This window comes from Candoia aspera, chromosome 10 (assembly GCF_035149785.1).
Source record: "Candoia aspera isolate rCanAsp1 chromosome 10, rCanAsp1.hap2, whole genome shotgun sequence".
Lineage (NCBI taxonomy): Eukaryota > Metazoa > Chordata > Lepidosauria > Squamata > Boidae > Candoia > Candoia aspera.
The window spans coordinates 37,816-53,311 of NC_086162.1; the positions used below are offsets into that span (position 1 = coordinate 37,816).

The following is a 15,496-nucleotide window of genomic DNA, read 5'->3' on the forward strand; positions in this document are numbered from 1 at the left end:
AAGAAATAAGCTTGCCAAAACTCTAAACTGTAACAATGAATGAAGGAAAGTGCTTCTTCCATTGGCACCTCCCAGGTGTGCTAGATTATCACTTTCAGAATCTCCCAGGTGTGCTAGATTATCACTTTCAGAATTTCCAACCAGCATGTTTTGGAGCAGCAACTTTAATCAGTCTCCCCTCTTAAACTAATGCCAAGAGCTATTTGGAAGTGTTTGGTATTCTCCCTAAAGAGCTTTCAAGGCACCCGAACCTGCATCATAAGGGAAAGTGAAGGTATGTTCTAACTCCCTCCACATTCTTCCACCAGCTAAATTATTGGGACTGTTATTAGGCAAGAAGGACACAGGCCTGTGGCTGGAATGGTGTCATTTAATCATGGTAACACAGAAGATGCTTAGGGAAGACTAGGCAGTTACAAGGCATGTGAAGCAAAGGATGTTATAGATTGGACAATGCTTGGATGGGAGAATGCCTGCGAACCCCAGAAAAGTTGCTTGAGTTTCATGCTGGGTGAACACTGGGACAAAAATTAGGTTGCTATTTATCCCACTGCAGGGCTGAATAATGAGCAATTTTTATTGGCAGCTCATCAGTAGATCTTTGCTAAAGGCCTCTGGCTGAAAGGCTTCTAAACAGAACTACCTAATAGTAAGATAGTCTTTGGAAACTCAGTTTTTGATAAGGGCTAGTAAGACATAGCAAGTGTATGAAAAGCTTGCCTATGACACTACCTGTGGATTCTGTGGCACATTTCCTACAGCAGAGCCAGGGAGTCTACAGGTGGGTGTTTCGCTCCTGCAATGTCAAGAGTATACTTTCCTCAGTTCTGGCCTGACCTTGCTCTGAACAGCATGCATTTTTGCCAGCTCTACTAAACATTCGTGTGACTAGGACTACTAAAGCTTTTTATTTTTTATCTTGTTTGTTTTGTTGTAAACTTTAAAAGCCCCATGGCAAACTAACTCATTGACCTCCCTGGAACATCATCTATGTGGAGCTGGATGGTCCAGGCACCACAGGGGAAGAAAGCTGGTGATGCTGGATGTCCAGTCCTCCCTGCTCTAGATTTGTTCTAATGGTTTTGCTAGGTTCTGTCCAAGCACAAAGGCTTACTTCAGCTGGCTCTCCAACTACCCAACAGGATGTATAAAGGGCAGGATAGTTCTGGATTCTTCAGGCTTGGGGTCTTGCAGACTTTCCTAAGTAGTTGTGTGAAATCTGCAGATCAGTTGTCTAAAAAGGAAAGGGAGTTATAGGAGGAAGATGATCCACAGCTTCCAAATTCTGCAGCCTTTTTTAAAAGGCAGATTTCACACAACTACTTTGAAAAGTCTGCAAGACCCCCAGCCTGAAGAATCCAGAACCATCCTGCCCTTTATACACCCTTTACCCAGAACCACCCACCCTTTATAAACCCATGGTAGCAAAGGTATTCCCAATGTCTATTGCCACATGTTTTCTGTTCCCAAGTTTTTTAACGAAGTGTTTGAGCCTGAGTGAAGCTCTCTAGGGCTGACAAAGAGAAGCATTTCCTTCACCACCAAGCACAATGCCTTAACACAGTCACATTTGGAGCTCAATAGGTCCCCCCCCCAGTAGATGACCTAGTGGCAGCACAGTGAATAAAGATCAGGAAGATACCCTAAGCACCCAGACAAAAGAAGACAGTTCATGGAGGTGCAGCTTCCCCTCTTTACCAGGTTCTCCATTCTATGGGCCAAACAGCTAAACCAACTCATTCTCCCTGAGGATAGGGAACTGAGATAGGCACAAATGAAGGGATGATCCTGACATTTCCTGACCATTTAAGAGAACCTTTTTAGCCTTAATACAGTCATTATCATACCAAGATTTAGATTTTTTTTATGTGCATAAACAGGATTAGCTGTTGTAAATCTTGTCAGGGGGGCTTGAAGATTAACAATAATTGATAGTGGCATTACTTGCTTATATGAAACATCTGAGCAAATTTGGGTGTGCATTTGAAGCAGGTGCACTGAGATCAAAAGCCCAGACATAATTTTAGACAGATCTTGAGACCATTTATTCTGTACTTGCCCCTCCATTGTAAAGTCTTTCTTTGTGATCCTGCATACTATTCTTTAATAAATCAGATATCTTTATGAACCTGTTCATGAGTCTGATGGTGTTTTAGGATAGGCAATTGTTACAATGGGGCAGTGGGCTACTTCAAATGATTCAAGATTTGTTTTAGAATCAAAAAGACAAATTAATGGGAAGTAGTCACTATCGGGTCAAGTTCCAATATAGAAGTTATATGATGTATAAAGCTCCAGGAAATCATAATATAATCAACCACACTGGCCCCGTTAGGGCACCAGAATGTAAACTCCCCTTTTATGTTGCCCCTGACAGTGCCATTAACTAGATTGTCCACAAATTGAGGCAAACAAAATCCTGCAATATTACAGTGCTGGTCTTTAGATTGGCTGGCTGATAAGTAGTCCATTATCAGTTTTAGGGGGCATTGGCCATTTAAAATAAGTTTGCAGAAATGCATCAGATTGGCCAATACATGCATTAAAGTCACCAGCTATTATGATAGAGTCTGGGTATTGATATGATAGTAAATTTATGTAGGTATCAAACTGATTCCACAAATTATTTATTTCCCTATGCCCATGAACTGGGAGAAAATATCAATTAACAAGATAAAGTTTAAATCTGAGTAGGAGGGCTAGAGCCACATTTGAGCAAGACTCCAGCATAAATACTGGAATGCTGAGCTTAACAGAAACCATAGAATGTAGACCACCTGATGGTCTACCCTTTTTTGTACTGGGTACTGCATTTAAAGTAAAGGGAATATATCCAGGTATTGATAGATCCTCTGTAGCCCATGTTTCTTGAAACAAATGAATATCAAAGGAAGAAATATATTCCATAAACATAATATCTGACATCTTTGCTTTCTAGCCTGCAACATTCCAGGAGAGGATAGAGATGCCCTCTTCTGTTAGATAGAGTCATTCAGAGTCTAGGAGTATTGTCAATGAATCAGCTATACATACAGGGTCTTTCATCTGGAATGGGGCCAGAGTCAGAGATTCATCCAGTGTTGCCTGTTGTAACACCACTTGAGTTTGGGTGGTAGCTTCCACCTGGATGATTTTAGAACTTCCAGTAGTGGGATCCAGATCTAAATTTTGGGGAAGAGGACTAGTAGGTTCCAAGGGGTGTAATAAAAGGCCATCATGTGGAAAAGGTCCAAAATCCAAAGAACATGTTCAACATCTGTCTGTGGTATGGAAAATACTTCCTCCTTAATAGTTAACAAGGTCTGGCACTCTCCAGCAGGCTCCCCATTCATCCCATAAGGACTGGAACAATTATTATTTGGATGTCCATTTCAATAAGTGGTTCTGCTGTAGCAATAATGACCAATAAGGTTTTCTTAAGATTTTCCAGCTTATGTATTACATTACCTTGTTCATTCCTGAGCAGAGAACCAATGGCAGTAGGCCGGCTTCAGCTGGATCTGACACGTCTTCATTTAGTATGAATGGTCGACTCCCACTGCCTTGGTTTTTCAAGGTCGTATTTGGGGGAAAGAAGGGCTTGCTGACATCTGTTAAAGTTTCGGATCAGGTATGAACTCTAGATGAAGCAAAGCCAGATAAAGAATTAACTTTTACATTGCAAAAGACTCTGATGGGGAAATTTTGAAATGATGCTAAGTATGATCTCATCTTAAATAGCATTAGTGGGATAGGTAGACTGATTAAACAATAGCAAAATCCATTTTTGGTTGTGAACAGTAGGAAGCCATTCAATAGCACATAGATCTATCTGTTGGTATTGACAGTGAAGTTGTCCTAAAGAGGTTTTAATTGCTCTCCTAGAATCCCAGTGTCCAATATTGAGACTATTCAGAGAGATAGAGAGAGCAATCTGCTGTGTCTGAAGTGAACAGTTTTGCTTGCAGGGAATTTCCTCTTTGGTATCCAGAGAGGTGTTTGTGTAAGACCACTTATTGGAGAGTAAGGACTATTAATATAGTCATTTGGCTGTTGCACACATTTGTGAGTTTGTTTAATGACTTGCTCCTTATCAGAACGCATGCCAGGAACATATTGCTTTGCTGGAGCTTCTGCATTAGCTTTAATGGAGGTGGTAGGTCCGGTTGCGTTTTGTTTTTTTCAAACAAAATTTTATTCATTAAAAATTTCTACAAAAAAATTCTACAAGACATATATACAAAGTTTTTTCAACAAAACAAGACAACGAAAAAATCAACATACATTTCTACACATCTTGCTATAATGTACTGTTAGTGATACATCTTATGATTTTAACCTTTCGCAAAAAGAAAAAAAGGTGTATCAACATATACAAAATCATCTAAGTAAAAGGTTTCCGACTAAACTATCTAAAGATATATATTAAAACTCTTAATGTAATTCCCAATAATTTTGAACTCTTATTTTACTATTTATTTCTAAATATTCGCTGCTTTACAATAAGAAACCCAATATCATTACTTCATTTTCAACAATTGAATACAGGTAATCTAGAATTGGTTGCCACGTTTCCTTCAATTTCAAAATATTATCTCTCATTAGACATGTTAATTTTGCCATTTGTGCTAATTCAATGAGTTTTATTATCCATTCATCCATTGTTGGAATAGTTTCCCTTTTCCAATACTGTGCATATACTAATCTAGCCGCTGTGATCCTGTAAAGCATCAAATTACTATATTTTTCTTGTTGATCGCCATCAAAGAGACCTAATTAAAAAAAATCTGTTTTTTTTCCAATCTTTTTCTTAAAAATTTTCTGAAACATTTCATGCATCTGTGCCCAAATTTTTTTAGCTTTGCTGCAGGTCCACCACCTATGATAGAACGTTCCTTCCATTTGCTGACATTTCCAACATATATTTGAGGTGTTATTGTACATTTTTGCTAATTTTTGTGGTGTCAAGTACCATCTAAGCATCATCTTATAAAAATTTTCCTTTAAATTATAACATAATGAAAACTTAAAATCTTTAGTCCACATTTTTACCCATTTTTCTAATGGAATGTCATATCCAATATTTCTTGCCCATTTAATCATACATGTTTTAACTTGTTCATTTTCTTGATTTGTTTGTAACAAGATTTTATACATTTTTGTGATAATATGATCATTATTTAAATATAATTGTTTTTCAAATTCTGATTCTTCTTTTTTAAATTTATAGTTCTTTTTATCTAACTTAAATCGTTCGTTTAGTTGAAGGTAGGTAAACCAATTACACGGGTGGCCTTCATTTTGTAATTCTTCCTGAGATTTTAGAATAGGCAGACCACCTTGATCAAATTTTAATAGATCTTTATATCTTAACCATTTAATCTGGTCCCCTGAGCTTTCTCTTCTTGATAAGGCTTCTAACGGTGATATCCAATCTGGTATATTTGGAAGTCGACAGGAAGCTCTGGCATGGGCTGGTCCATGAAGTCACGAAGAGTCAGAAGCGACTAAACGAATAAACAACAAAATATTTGGAAGTAATCTTCTTTTGTATTTGTCCCAGGTCTTAAGTAACATTTTTCTAATAATGTGATTGTTCAATTCTTTATTCAATTTTACTTTTTCGTACCAGATATAAGCATGCCAGCCAAATTTAATTTTGTGTTCTTCTAACTGTAAAAGTTTTTGATCTTCCAATGTTAACCAGTCTTTAATCCATAAAAAACAACAAGCTTCAAGATATAACTTAAGAACAGGTAATCCCAGGCCTCCTTTCTCTTTGGCATCTTGCAATATTTTAAATTTAATTCTTGGTTTTTTCCCCTGCCATATAATTTTTGAGATGTCTTTTTGCTATAACTTAAAGGTTTTTTTCATTTATCAAAATTGGAATTGTTTGAAACAGAAATAACAACTTTGGTAATACATTCATTTTAATTGCAGATATTCTTCCTAGGAGAGATAATTGTAACATACTCCACCTCTCTAAATCTAATTTAATCTCAGACCACATTTTCTCATAGTTGTGGAATAATGCATTGTTATTAGCTGAAAGTATTATACCCAAGTATCTAATTTTCTTTTCTATTGTAAAGACAGTTTTTTCTTTTAAAATTTCTTGTTGTTTTTGAGTCATATTTTTACTCAATATTTTAGTTTTTTGGTTATTGATTTTAAATCCTGTTACTTCTCCAAATTGTTATTTTTTTCAATAGTCTATCGAATCTAATGGGTTTTGTAAACACCAAGTCATCTGCAAATGCTTTCAATTTAAATACTTGGTTTTTTTTTAATTTTTATCCCTTCTATTCATTTATCAAATCTTATCTAATAAGAACTTCCAAAACAAGAATGAATAATAAAGGTGACAATGGACATCCTGTCTCATTCCTTTTTGTATTTTACAATTATGTTATTTCTTCGTTAACTATTATTCTGGCTTTTTGTGATGAATAGATTGCTTTGATCCCCATCATAAAATCTTTTCCAAACTCCATTTTCTCCAATACCTTAATCATAAAATCTCCAATTTAAATTATCAAAGGCCTTTTCACCGTCCAAAAATTTTAAGGCTATTTGGCTTTCATTATGATGATGTGCATACTCCAAAATATCACTGTTCTTGTGTTGTCTTTTATTTGTCTTTTTGGTAGAAAGCCATTTTGATCTTTATCTATAATTTCTTGGAGGACTATTTCTAATCTTTCAGCTAATATTGCCGTAAAAATTTTATAATCCTTATTAAGCAATGAAATTGGCCCATAATTTTTAGTTAAAGTGGGATCTTGTTCTCCTTTTGGGATAAGAGTAATATTGGCTTCAGACCATGACTCAGGTATCTTAGACCCCATCAGAATCGAGTTCATTAAGTCTTTAAGTGGCATTAAAATTTGTTCCAAAAATAATTTATAATAGCCCGTAGATATACCATCAGGGCCCAGTGTTTTTCCTATTTTAAGTTTTTTTACAGCATCTATAATTTTCTGGTTAGTAATTGGACCGTTAATACTAAATTGTTGACTTCGTGTTAATTTGGGAAGATTTTGGTTGTTAAGATATTTACCGATTTTTTCTTCTGAAATTTCCTGCTTTTGATATAACTTTGAGAAAAAGGTGAAACATGCTTTTTTTTAATTCCTTTGTTATCTACCACATCTTCCCCACTGTCTCTTATTCTAGTAATCTTTTTTTTTCCCCTCTTTCCTTAATTTGTAAGCCAACCATCTACTTGATCTATTAGCAAATTCAAAATTTTTGTTTTACAGAACATAATTTTGTTTCCATATCTTTTATTGTCATAAGCTCAAGTTGTTGTAACAATTTAATTTGATATATTAAATTTTCATCTGAATTTTCTTGTAATTCTTTTATTTTATTAATTGAACATTTTGTTGATATTATTTTATAGTTCAAAGATATAAAATGTCCCCTCATTACTGCCTTACTAGCATCCCAAACTGTTCTACTTCATTGTTCAAATTTATATCAAAAAATTCTTTTAATTTCTTTTTACACTCCTCTATTACTCCCTTTTTTTTTTTTTAAGATACTCTCATTCAATCTCCATTTTGTACATTTAGAGATCCTCTTGAGTATAACTTTCAACTGTGTTATGGTCTGAAAATGTTTTTGGTAAAACTTCAGCTTTTATTATTTTATTTGCTAAATTTTTAGATACCCAAACCATATCGATTTTTGAAGAGGATTTGAATCTATCAGAAAAAAAAAGTATAGTGTTTCATTAAATGGTTTTTGTGTCTCCATGTGTCTATCAAAAATAAATTTTCCATTAATTCAAAAAAAAAAAATGGGTAATTTTCCCTGCTTATCTTTGTTTATCTGATTTTCTCTCTAATGCCGGTATCGTAACCCCATTCCAGTCACCCATTAATATCCAACTGGTATAAGAATATTTTAATAATTCTTCCATTATATTCTCATAAAAAACCTTCGTATCTTTATGGGGTGCATATACTCCCCTACAATTATTTTCATATCTAGAAATTCAATTTCGATTCCTAAAAATCTCCCTTGATCGTCAGAAAATAGTAAACATGGTTTTAAGTAAGATTTAACATATAATACTGTACCATTTATTTTCTTATCATTTTCTGGTACAAATTCATTTCCCAATTTTCTATTAACTAGATACGGTACATCCTTTTTTTTAATGTGTGTTTCTTGGAGGCAAATAACATCATTGTTTAAATTTTTAAGATGGTGATTTTTTTCCTTTTTGGGGGACTATTTGCCCCATTAATATTCCAAGTTATATAACTAATACTCATCCCGCCAGTAATTCTTCGTATTCTTTAGAAGTTGTGGCTGGCTCTTCTCTGCTTGTTTCTCTGATATTTGTCTTAATATGATCTAAATCCTTTTTTGTATCTTTCTAGAAATTCTTTAACCTTATGCACTGAGTTCAACTTAAACCTCCTTTCCTGAAAGGTAAAGCTTGCCCCTTCTAATTTCTCCCAGAAAAATGGTATGTTGTTTCTTTTCAACATCTCTGTTAATATTCCTTTCTTTTTCTCAAAATTCTTATCGGTATTTCTTTGAGCACTATCATATCCTTTCCTTTAATTCTAATTCTATTGTCAAAGTGTGCATGTAATATCATCTCTTTAGTTTTTCTCCTTGAAAATTCAATCAATATGTCTCTAGGTTTATTATGTGTCTGTGCATATTTTGAATTTATATGAAACATCTCAATCTCTTCTTCCATCATCATCTTCCCAATTTAGTAAATTTGCTAGTGTTCGGACTATTATTTCCTCTATCTCATCTTCCTTTCCTTCTGGTATACCCCTAAACCTCAGACTGAATTCCTTATCTCTTAGTTCTAAAAGAGCTATTCTGTCTAATTCATTTTCTTTCTCTACTTCCAATTCTTCTACTCTTTTAATCACCATTTTTATTTCCCCATCTATTTTCTCATTTGTTTTATCTAAATTTTGTTTCAATCGTTTCTCAAAATCTTCAAAACGTTTTTCCAACATTATATTTACATTTTGCAAGATTGTAAAGTCTTTCCAGAAAACTCTTCAAACATTGCTCGAAATCCATCGTTTTCTCCTATTCCCGATTCTCTTCTGTTTTGCCTCCTGGTATTCATTGTTATAGTGTTCACATAATATGCACAGTATTTTAAAGGTTGTATCAAGAAGAAACTTGCTATACAACTTTTATCCACCAAGTCCACTATATAGTGACAGATAGTATAGTTGCAAGAAAATGGCTACTATATATTAATAATTAACTTGCACTCTGTTCTTGTAGTCCTTATTTTCTCCTTTTAATCTCTCCACAACTCATCCACCTGTTTTGAAATAAAGCGACTCACCAGGCTTTCCTTCTACAGCTACATTTAGTCTCTTCTTGTTTCTTCTATTAAGTTGTAAAATAGTCAAGGAGGTGGGGTGGTCGAGGGTATTGTCTTTTAGCAAGACATTCAATTGTAGCTTCTGCTTACTGAAAAAAAGGTGCTTCCCAGCTGAATCTCTGCTTCACAAAGAAGCGACGCCTGGCGTTTTTCTTGTCGGCTGTCTGGAGAACACTTTCACTTTCACACTCACAGCTCCTTTCGCCAGGAGTTGATTTCGATCTGGAAAAAACCTTCCAGCTCATCATATCAAGCCACAATGAGCTCTATCTGCGGAGCTTCGGTAGAGTTCAACCTGACGCCATCGCTCCCATACTGGAAACCCCAAGCTGCGTATTTTTGAACAAAAGTCTTTTTGCAGCAAATCTAGGTTATATTTTATATATGACAGCTGCTCAAATAGTGAGGTAAGTTTGTGCTATAAGGAGATATGCTTTGCCATAAACTCCACTGTATTTTCCCATGGGAGCCTCTCCAAATTCTGATTTTGTATCTTATTTTTAAAATTATTTTTATTTCCCTTGAAGTTATTAGGTGAGCTAGCAAGTTGTACTGGAGACATACAATGAGAGAGCTAGAAGGAATCCCAATTTCCATTTAGCTCTTCCCTGACAGATAGTGAGAGATTGTTTTTCCAGTTCTGTTTGAAAGTCCCATTCAAGTGATTCAAGGGCTGCAAGTTTGTTGGAAGTAGGAGAAATATTTGTTTTACTTACAATTTCCTTGTGTGTAAAAAGTTCTTCTATCTTTGGTTGTTTAGCAGACTTTGAAGAGGAGAGAGAGCCTGGACTGATTCCATGTTTCTTTCTTTTTCCCATGTCATTCAAATCCAGACACTTTTGCTTGCACTGTTTGCCTCCACAACTGTCTCGCCGTAAAAATTTGTGAATATATTTAAAATAGTTTAGTAAGTCCATTAAAACCTAATTTAAAATCTATGGTAAGCTTATGTACTTACTTAACTAAAACTAAAGAAAAAAATAGCTAAAATATACCATTTAAAAATAATACAAAATTAAAAAGGGCAGGAGCATGGAAAAACATGTTTCTGGGCTGCTGTGTTGTCTCAACCCCTAATGTGAGTAAAATCAATAGCATACAGTTCTCGGATGGATGGCAGGCTATATTGCTACTAGGAAGCAATTCTGGCTTTAGAATTCTAACCCGGACCCAAACATCAAAACTGATTACAAGAGATCCAGAATGTCCTGTGGGTGAACCTCAGGATAAGCCATAACAGCCTCAAATCCAACCCAAGTAAATCAACTTCCTCCAACTACAGCCACAAACATCAGCCTCCCAATGGGAAAGGGAATAGTGACCCCCCCCCCCCCATAACATTGTATGGGTCCCGAAGGAGAGTTTCAGAGTTGCACAACAGGCTTCAGGCTCCCCAAATTACTTCATGTCAACTCCCAAACCATGCAACTCTGTCAAACCGCAACTAGTCCAAAGCAATCGAATTCTATGATGCAAAGTACTTTCTTATCGTGTTTTATATTCATAATTAAGAAAGAGGCTTTGAAAAATCCTAGGAAGGACGAAACTCTATACAATTGGAGGCCTGCAAAAGTCCCCTTTCCCCCCCCCCTTTTTTTTTAAACCAGTTGGTGGAACGTTGATATTGGGAACATATAAAGAAATTGATCTGTGGATTTTTGAATATGCCATAATAAAATGCAAACGAGAAGAAACATTCTTGGCAGAAACACATCTGATGACCTTGCCTTGAAAGATGCACACTTTCCTAAGCGCCTCAAGGAACCGGGGACCCTAAAACGCTGAAGCGGCCGCCCCTCGCCGACACAAAAAACGCTGCAGCGGTTTCCCGTGTCTCAATGTACTCCCTGTCGCGTTTCCCGGAGGAATTTAATGGCCTGGGGGTCTCGACGGGGCCCTTCCCCCGAACTTTGGGCTCGAAAGCCAGCCAGCCTGCCTCTCCCCTCCCCGGAGCCGCGCGGGACGGCGAAAGCTGGAGAGCAAGACGCGGGTCCAGCAGGCCCGTCCGTGGCGGGCCGCGCAGACAGCAAGGAGCCTTCCAAGCGGGGAAAAAACGCCGCGGCGGCGGCACCAACCACCAGCAACTTCCACAAAAAAGAGTTTCCGGGGCGTCCTCTTCCGCCTCGGCCGGGGTGCGGGCGGGGGGAAACCGGGAGCTCGAAGCCGGGAATAAGGGGAGGGGCCTCGACAGCGTTTCCGGGGCGTCCTCCCCCCCCTCCCCCTCCCCCTCCCCCTCCCCCTCCCCTCCCCTCCCCCTCCCCTCCCCCCTCCCCTCCCCTCCCCTCCCCCTCCCAGCGCAGACGGAGGGAGACCCCGCCCTTTTCCTCCACTCCGGCTCCTCAGGCCCAAAGAAGCGCGAACGGCTCCCGGCACCGCCCCGCCCCCCGGGTCAGGAGGAGGAGGAAGAGGAGGAGGAGCCGGCGGGGGCGGCGCCGCCCGGTGACCATGGCGACGCCCGGACGCCGCGGCGGCGCTCTTAAGAGGCGGTCAGCGACGCAGGCGCCCTCTAGTTTCCGGCGCGGGTGGCCCGGCAGCGGCATCAGCAGCGGCGGCGGCGGCAGGAGCCGAAGGCGCGGATGGCCAGCTACAAGGTGAGGGGCGCCCGCCCGGCCCGGGCCGGGGGGACCTTGCGAACCGCGCTGACCCCTCCCCTCTCCCCCCCTGCGGTATAGGCCGCCGACTCCAAGCGGGAGCAGTTCCGCCGCTACCTGGAGAAGTCCGGCGTGATGGACACCCTCACCAAAGGTAAGCCGGCTTGGCGCTCGGGGGCCGGGCGAGGCGCCACTTGGCTCCGCCCGCCGAGTCGCCAGCCTTTCCGCTTTCTCGCCTTGCAGTCCTGGTGGCGCTGTACGAGGAGCCCGAGAAGCCCAACTGCGCCCTGGAGTATCCTTTGCGGGGCGGGAGCGCGGGCCGGGCGGGTTGGGGCGGGCTGCGGGGCCTCGGAGGCGCGCCGGGCCTTAACTCCCCTCGCAAAGCTTCCTGAAGCACCACTTGGGAGCCGTGGCGCCGGAGAACCCCGAAGTGGAAGCTCTCCGCCTGGAGGTAGCCGAGATGAAAGAGAAGTACGAGGCCCTCCTGGAAGAAAACCGGAAGCTGAAAGCGAAGGTAAGGGCCGGGCCGTTGGTGGCGCTCTGGACGGACAGGCCCACCACAGAGCGAAGCAGCAGCGAAGGCGGCTCCGGGTGCCGGCTGGAGACTAACCACGTAGTCCTCCTTTTCAGCTCGCCCAATATGAACCGCCGCAGGAAGAGAAGCGCGGAGAATAAGCCTCCTTGTGTTACTTCAATAAAAGATCTGGAGGGACACTCTCTGGTGGTATTGGCCCTGCAGTCGCGAAATTTTAACTTTTTCTTGTGGGGCGGTCAATTGTAACTGGACAGTTGTTCAGGGTGGGCCTCTTTAGTGCAAAGCTGAGTGACTTCCCTGTTACCCGTGGCTTTGGCTGTGCAGGTAGTCCTTGACCTACAACCAGTTGTTCAGCAACCACTCGAAGTCATGAGGTGCTGAATGAATGGGGGTTACGACTGGTCCTCAGAGTTCCAGCTGTCCCAGCACTCCCATGGTCACGTGATTGGAGTCTGGGCACTTGGCAACTGGTCTGCACTTATAACCCGTTGCAGTGCCTCACGATCAGGTGATTGCCATTTGTGACCTCCCTTGCTGGCTCCCCTAGAAGGTCAATGGGGAATCTGGCAGGGAAGGTTGCAAGTCACTGGGGAGGTCTCCACCCACACACCCTTCCCCAGCCTGTCTGCACTCATGCATCCCAACAGCCTCCCTCACATGCACACCCCCACACTCTTGTGCACCCTCCCCAACCCATGCTGTGACTCTCGTGCATCCTTTCCACACCTGTTGCACAATCCTCATGCACCCTCCCTGACCCTCACTTTGCCTCCCCCACACCCTCTCGCTCCCTCCCCCACCAGGCAGCAGCCACTTCTGCCTGCCATCATTGGACTTGCAACTTCCTGCCGACTTCCCCACTGGTTTTGAATGTGGGAAGCCGGGAGGAAGTTGCCTCGCCTAACAACTAATGGGCTTTGGTTAACGATGGCGACCCGGACTGAAGGGTACCACTTTATGACTGCATCACTTATTAACAGAAATTCTGGTACTAATTTCTGTTATAAGTCGAGGACTACCTGTATTGATATTTAAGGTTTACACGTTTCTCCATAGAAATGACATTTTAACCACGTTTTTCATTCTAAACAAGGGAAGTTTAGTTAGTTTTCACATTTCTATCACCGCCCATCTCTCCGGAAAAGGGGACTCTGGGCGGTTATAGATCAGTGACAATGTTGTACTAATATGTACAGTTAAGCTGCCATTTACTGGGTGAAAAGATGGAATGTGCCTAAGATTGGGAGGAAGAGAATAAAAATAAGGATGTAAAAGTCAGCAGCATCACTTCAGGAAGGTTAGATCTAATAAAGGGTTAGGGTAATAAAGACAGGAAAATTAGTGAGACAGTAAAAAGCTGAGAAGTAGGGATGTAATGAAATGTGGACTTTTGTAACAAGGTACAGGTAGTCTTTATTTAACGATGGTAATCGAGCCCAGAATTTCCGTTGCTAAGCAATGAGGTTGTAAAGCAAGATGGCATTGCTTAGTGAAGGCAATCCTGGCGACTCACCTTGCTGTCGTTAAGTGAATTTTACTGGTTGTTAGCCTGAGCACCCAGTCCAGGACATTCCGGGCTTGGTCCCTCCCAGCCCTGAACACTGCCTCCAACTCCCCTCACCCACGTATCCCCCCATCTCTGCCCTTTTGGAAGCCCTGCCCCCTGCCTTGCGGGGCGGCAAGCAAAGGGGTTGGCTGGCCTCCTCTCCCAGTTCCCAGCACCGAGCTTTCACTCAGCTGCTGCGGGAGAAGCAGAAGTGCCTGGCTGCCTTCGTGGAGTCCTTTTCGGATCCAGCTTCTCCAGCATACGTTTCCTCCAAAGTCTCTGAGAAGAGAGCGTCAGCTTTGGAAGACAGCGTTTGGAAGGGAGCCACGTGGAAGAAATGTTTTTCGGAGAAGCTGGGTCCGAAAAGGCAGCCAGGTGCTTCTGCTTCACCCGTGGTGGCTGAGTGAAAAGGTCAAAAGGTTGGTGTGGGGAACTGGGAGAGGAGGCAGCTTGCCATGGTGGCTGGGCTTGGCTGGATTTTTGCATGGCTGGGCTGGGGAGGCTGGAGCTGGCTGCAGCCCCAGAACCGCGTAGTTCCAGGTCTGCTTGCTGCCCTGCAAGGTAGGGTGCAGGGCTTCCAAAAGGGCAGAGATAGGGGGAGATAGGTGGGGGGAGTTCAAGCACTACTGCAGTCCTAAGTGCAAGTGGGCTGCCAAATGCCTGAATTTTGATCACGTGACTGCAGGGGCGCTGCAACAGTCATAATTTTGGGCACGGATCGCAAATCCATTTTTTAAGTGCTGTCATAATTTTGAATGGTTGCTGAATGAATGGTCGTTAAGTGAAGACTACCTGTAAATCACATCTAAGAATTTACAGAAGTAACAAATCTAATGTCAAGGTATTTACTTTTTATTGTTAAAAATAAATGTAGCAGAAGTTGAAACAAGTTCTTAGAATTATTACATTTATAGTCTGCTGGATAAATGTACTAGGATTATTAGAATCAAGTAATTTTAAATCCTATTCCAGTCAAACTTAATCTAACTTGCCACTTAGAAAAAACAGAAGGCCTTAAGAGTATATTTTTAAAATTCTACTTATTTCAGGTAAAATTCTGTATTTGGGAAATACAGACCTCCAGCAAAGGGGTACATAATCACAAGGCAGCCTATCAGGAAGATAGTACTATATTCTATCTAACTTCCTACAGTAGCTCTCATCCTGTCCACAGCGGTGACACAACAAGTCCACTCAGTCCATGACCCTTTACCTATCTGAAGTCTGCCATCCTATCTCCCCTGAGCCCTCTCTTCTGCAGGCTGAACACTCCCACTTCCCTTAATTGTTCCTCCCAGGACTTGGTTTCCAGGCCCCTCCTCATCTTGCTGGCTATCCTCTGAACTGGCTCCATTTGACCAATGTCCTTTTTAGGTTGCAGTGCCCATAACTGGACACCATAGTTTGTGTGCGGTCTGATCAAGGCAGAATAGAGCAGGAAAGTTACCTGGACTCTATATTCC

At 41.1% G+C, this 15,496-nt stretch overlaps 1 protein-coding gene and 1 long non-coding RNA gene across 3 annotated transcripts in view; one reads left to right on the top strand and one right to left on the bottom strand.

The window, feature by feature from the left end:
- Positions 1-11,462, bottom strand: part of LOC134503283 (uncharacterized) — a 22,191-nt gene extending 10,729 nt beyond the window's left edge. The window contains exons 1-2 of the long non-coding RNA XR_010068527.1: positions 10,078-11,462; positions 3,448-3,619 (exon numbers count right to left, since the gene is read on the bottom strand). This is a non-coding gene — a long non-coding RNA (uncharacterized LOC134503283). The remainder of the gene's footprint in view (positions 1-3,447; positions 3,620-10,077) is intronic.
- A 395-nt stretch (positions 11,463-11,857) lies between these two features.
- Positions 11,858-15,496, top strand: part of MYCBP (MYC binding protein) — a 116,368-nt gene continuing 112,729 nt past the window's right edge. The window contains exons 1-5 of one of the 2 annotated variants that reach the window (XM_063312208.1): positions 11,858-11,952; positions 12,034-12,106; positions 12,196-12,244; positions 12,337-12,466; positions 12,583-12,659. In XM_063312208.1, coding sequence (XP_063168278.1) covers positions 11,938-11,952; positions 12,034-12,106; positions 12,196-12,244; positions 12,337-12,466; positions 12,583-12,627 — 312 coding nt within the window. In that variant the 5' untranslated portion in view covers positions 11,858-11,937 and the 3' untranslated portion in view covers positions 12,628-12,659. Of the gene's footprint in view, positions 11,953-12,033; positions 12,107-12,195; positions 12,245-12,336; positions 12,467-12,582; positions 12,665-15,496 lie in introns of those variants that run through there. The other variant, XM_063312207.1, reaches the window with a different exon arrangement.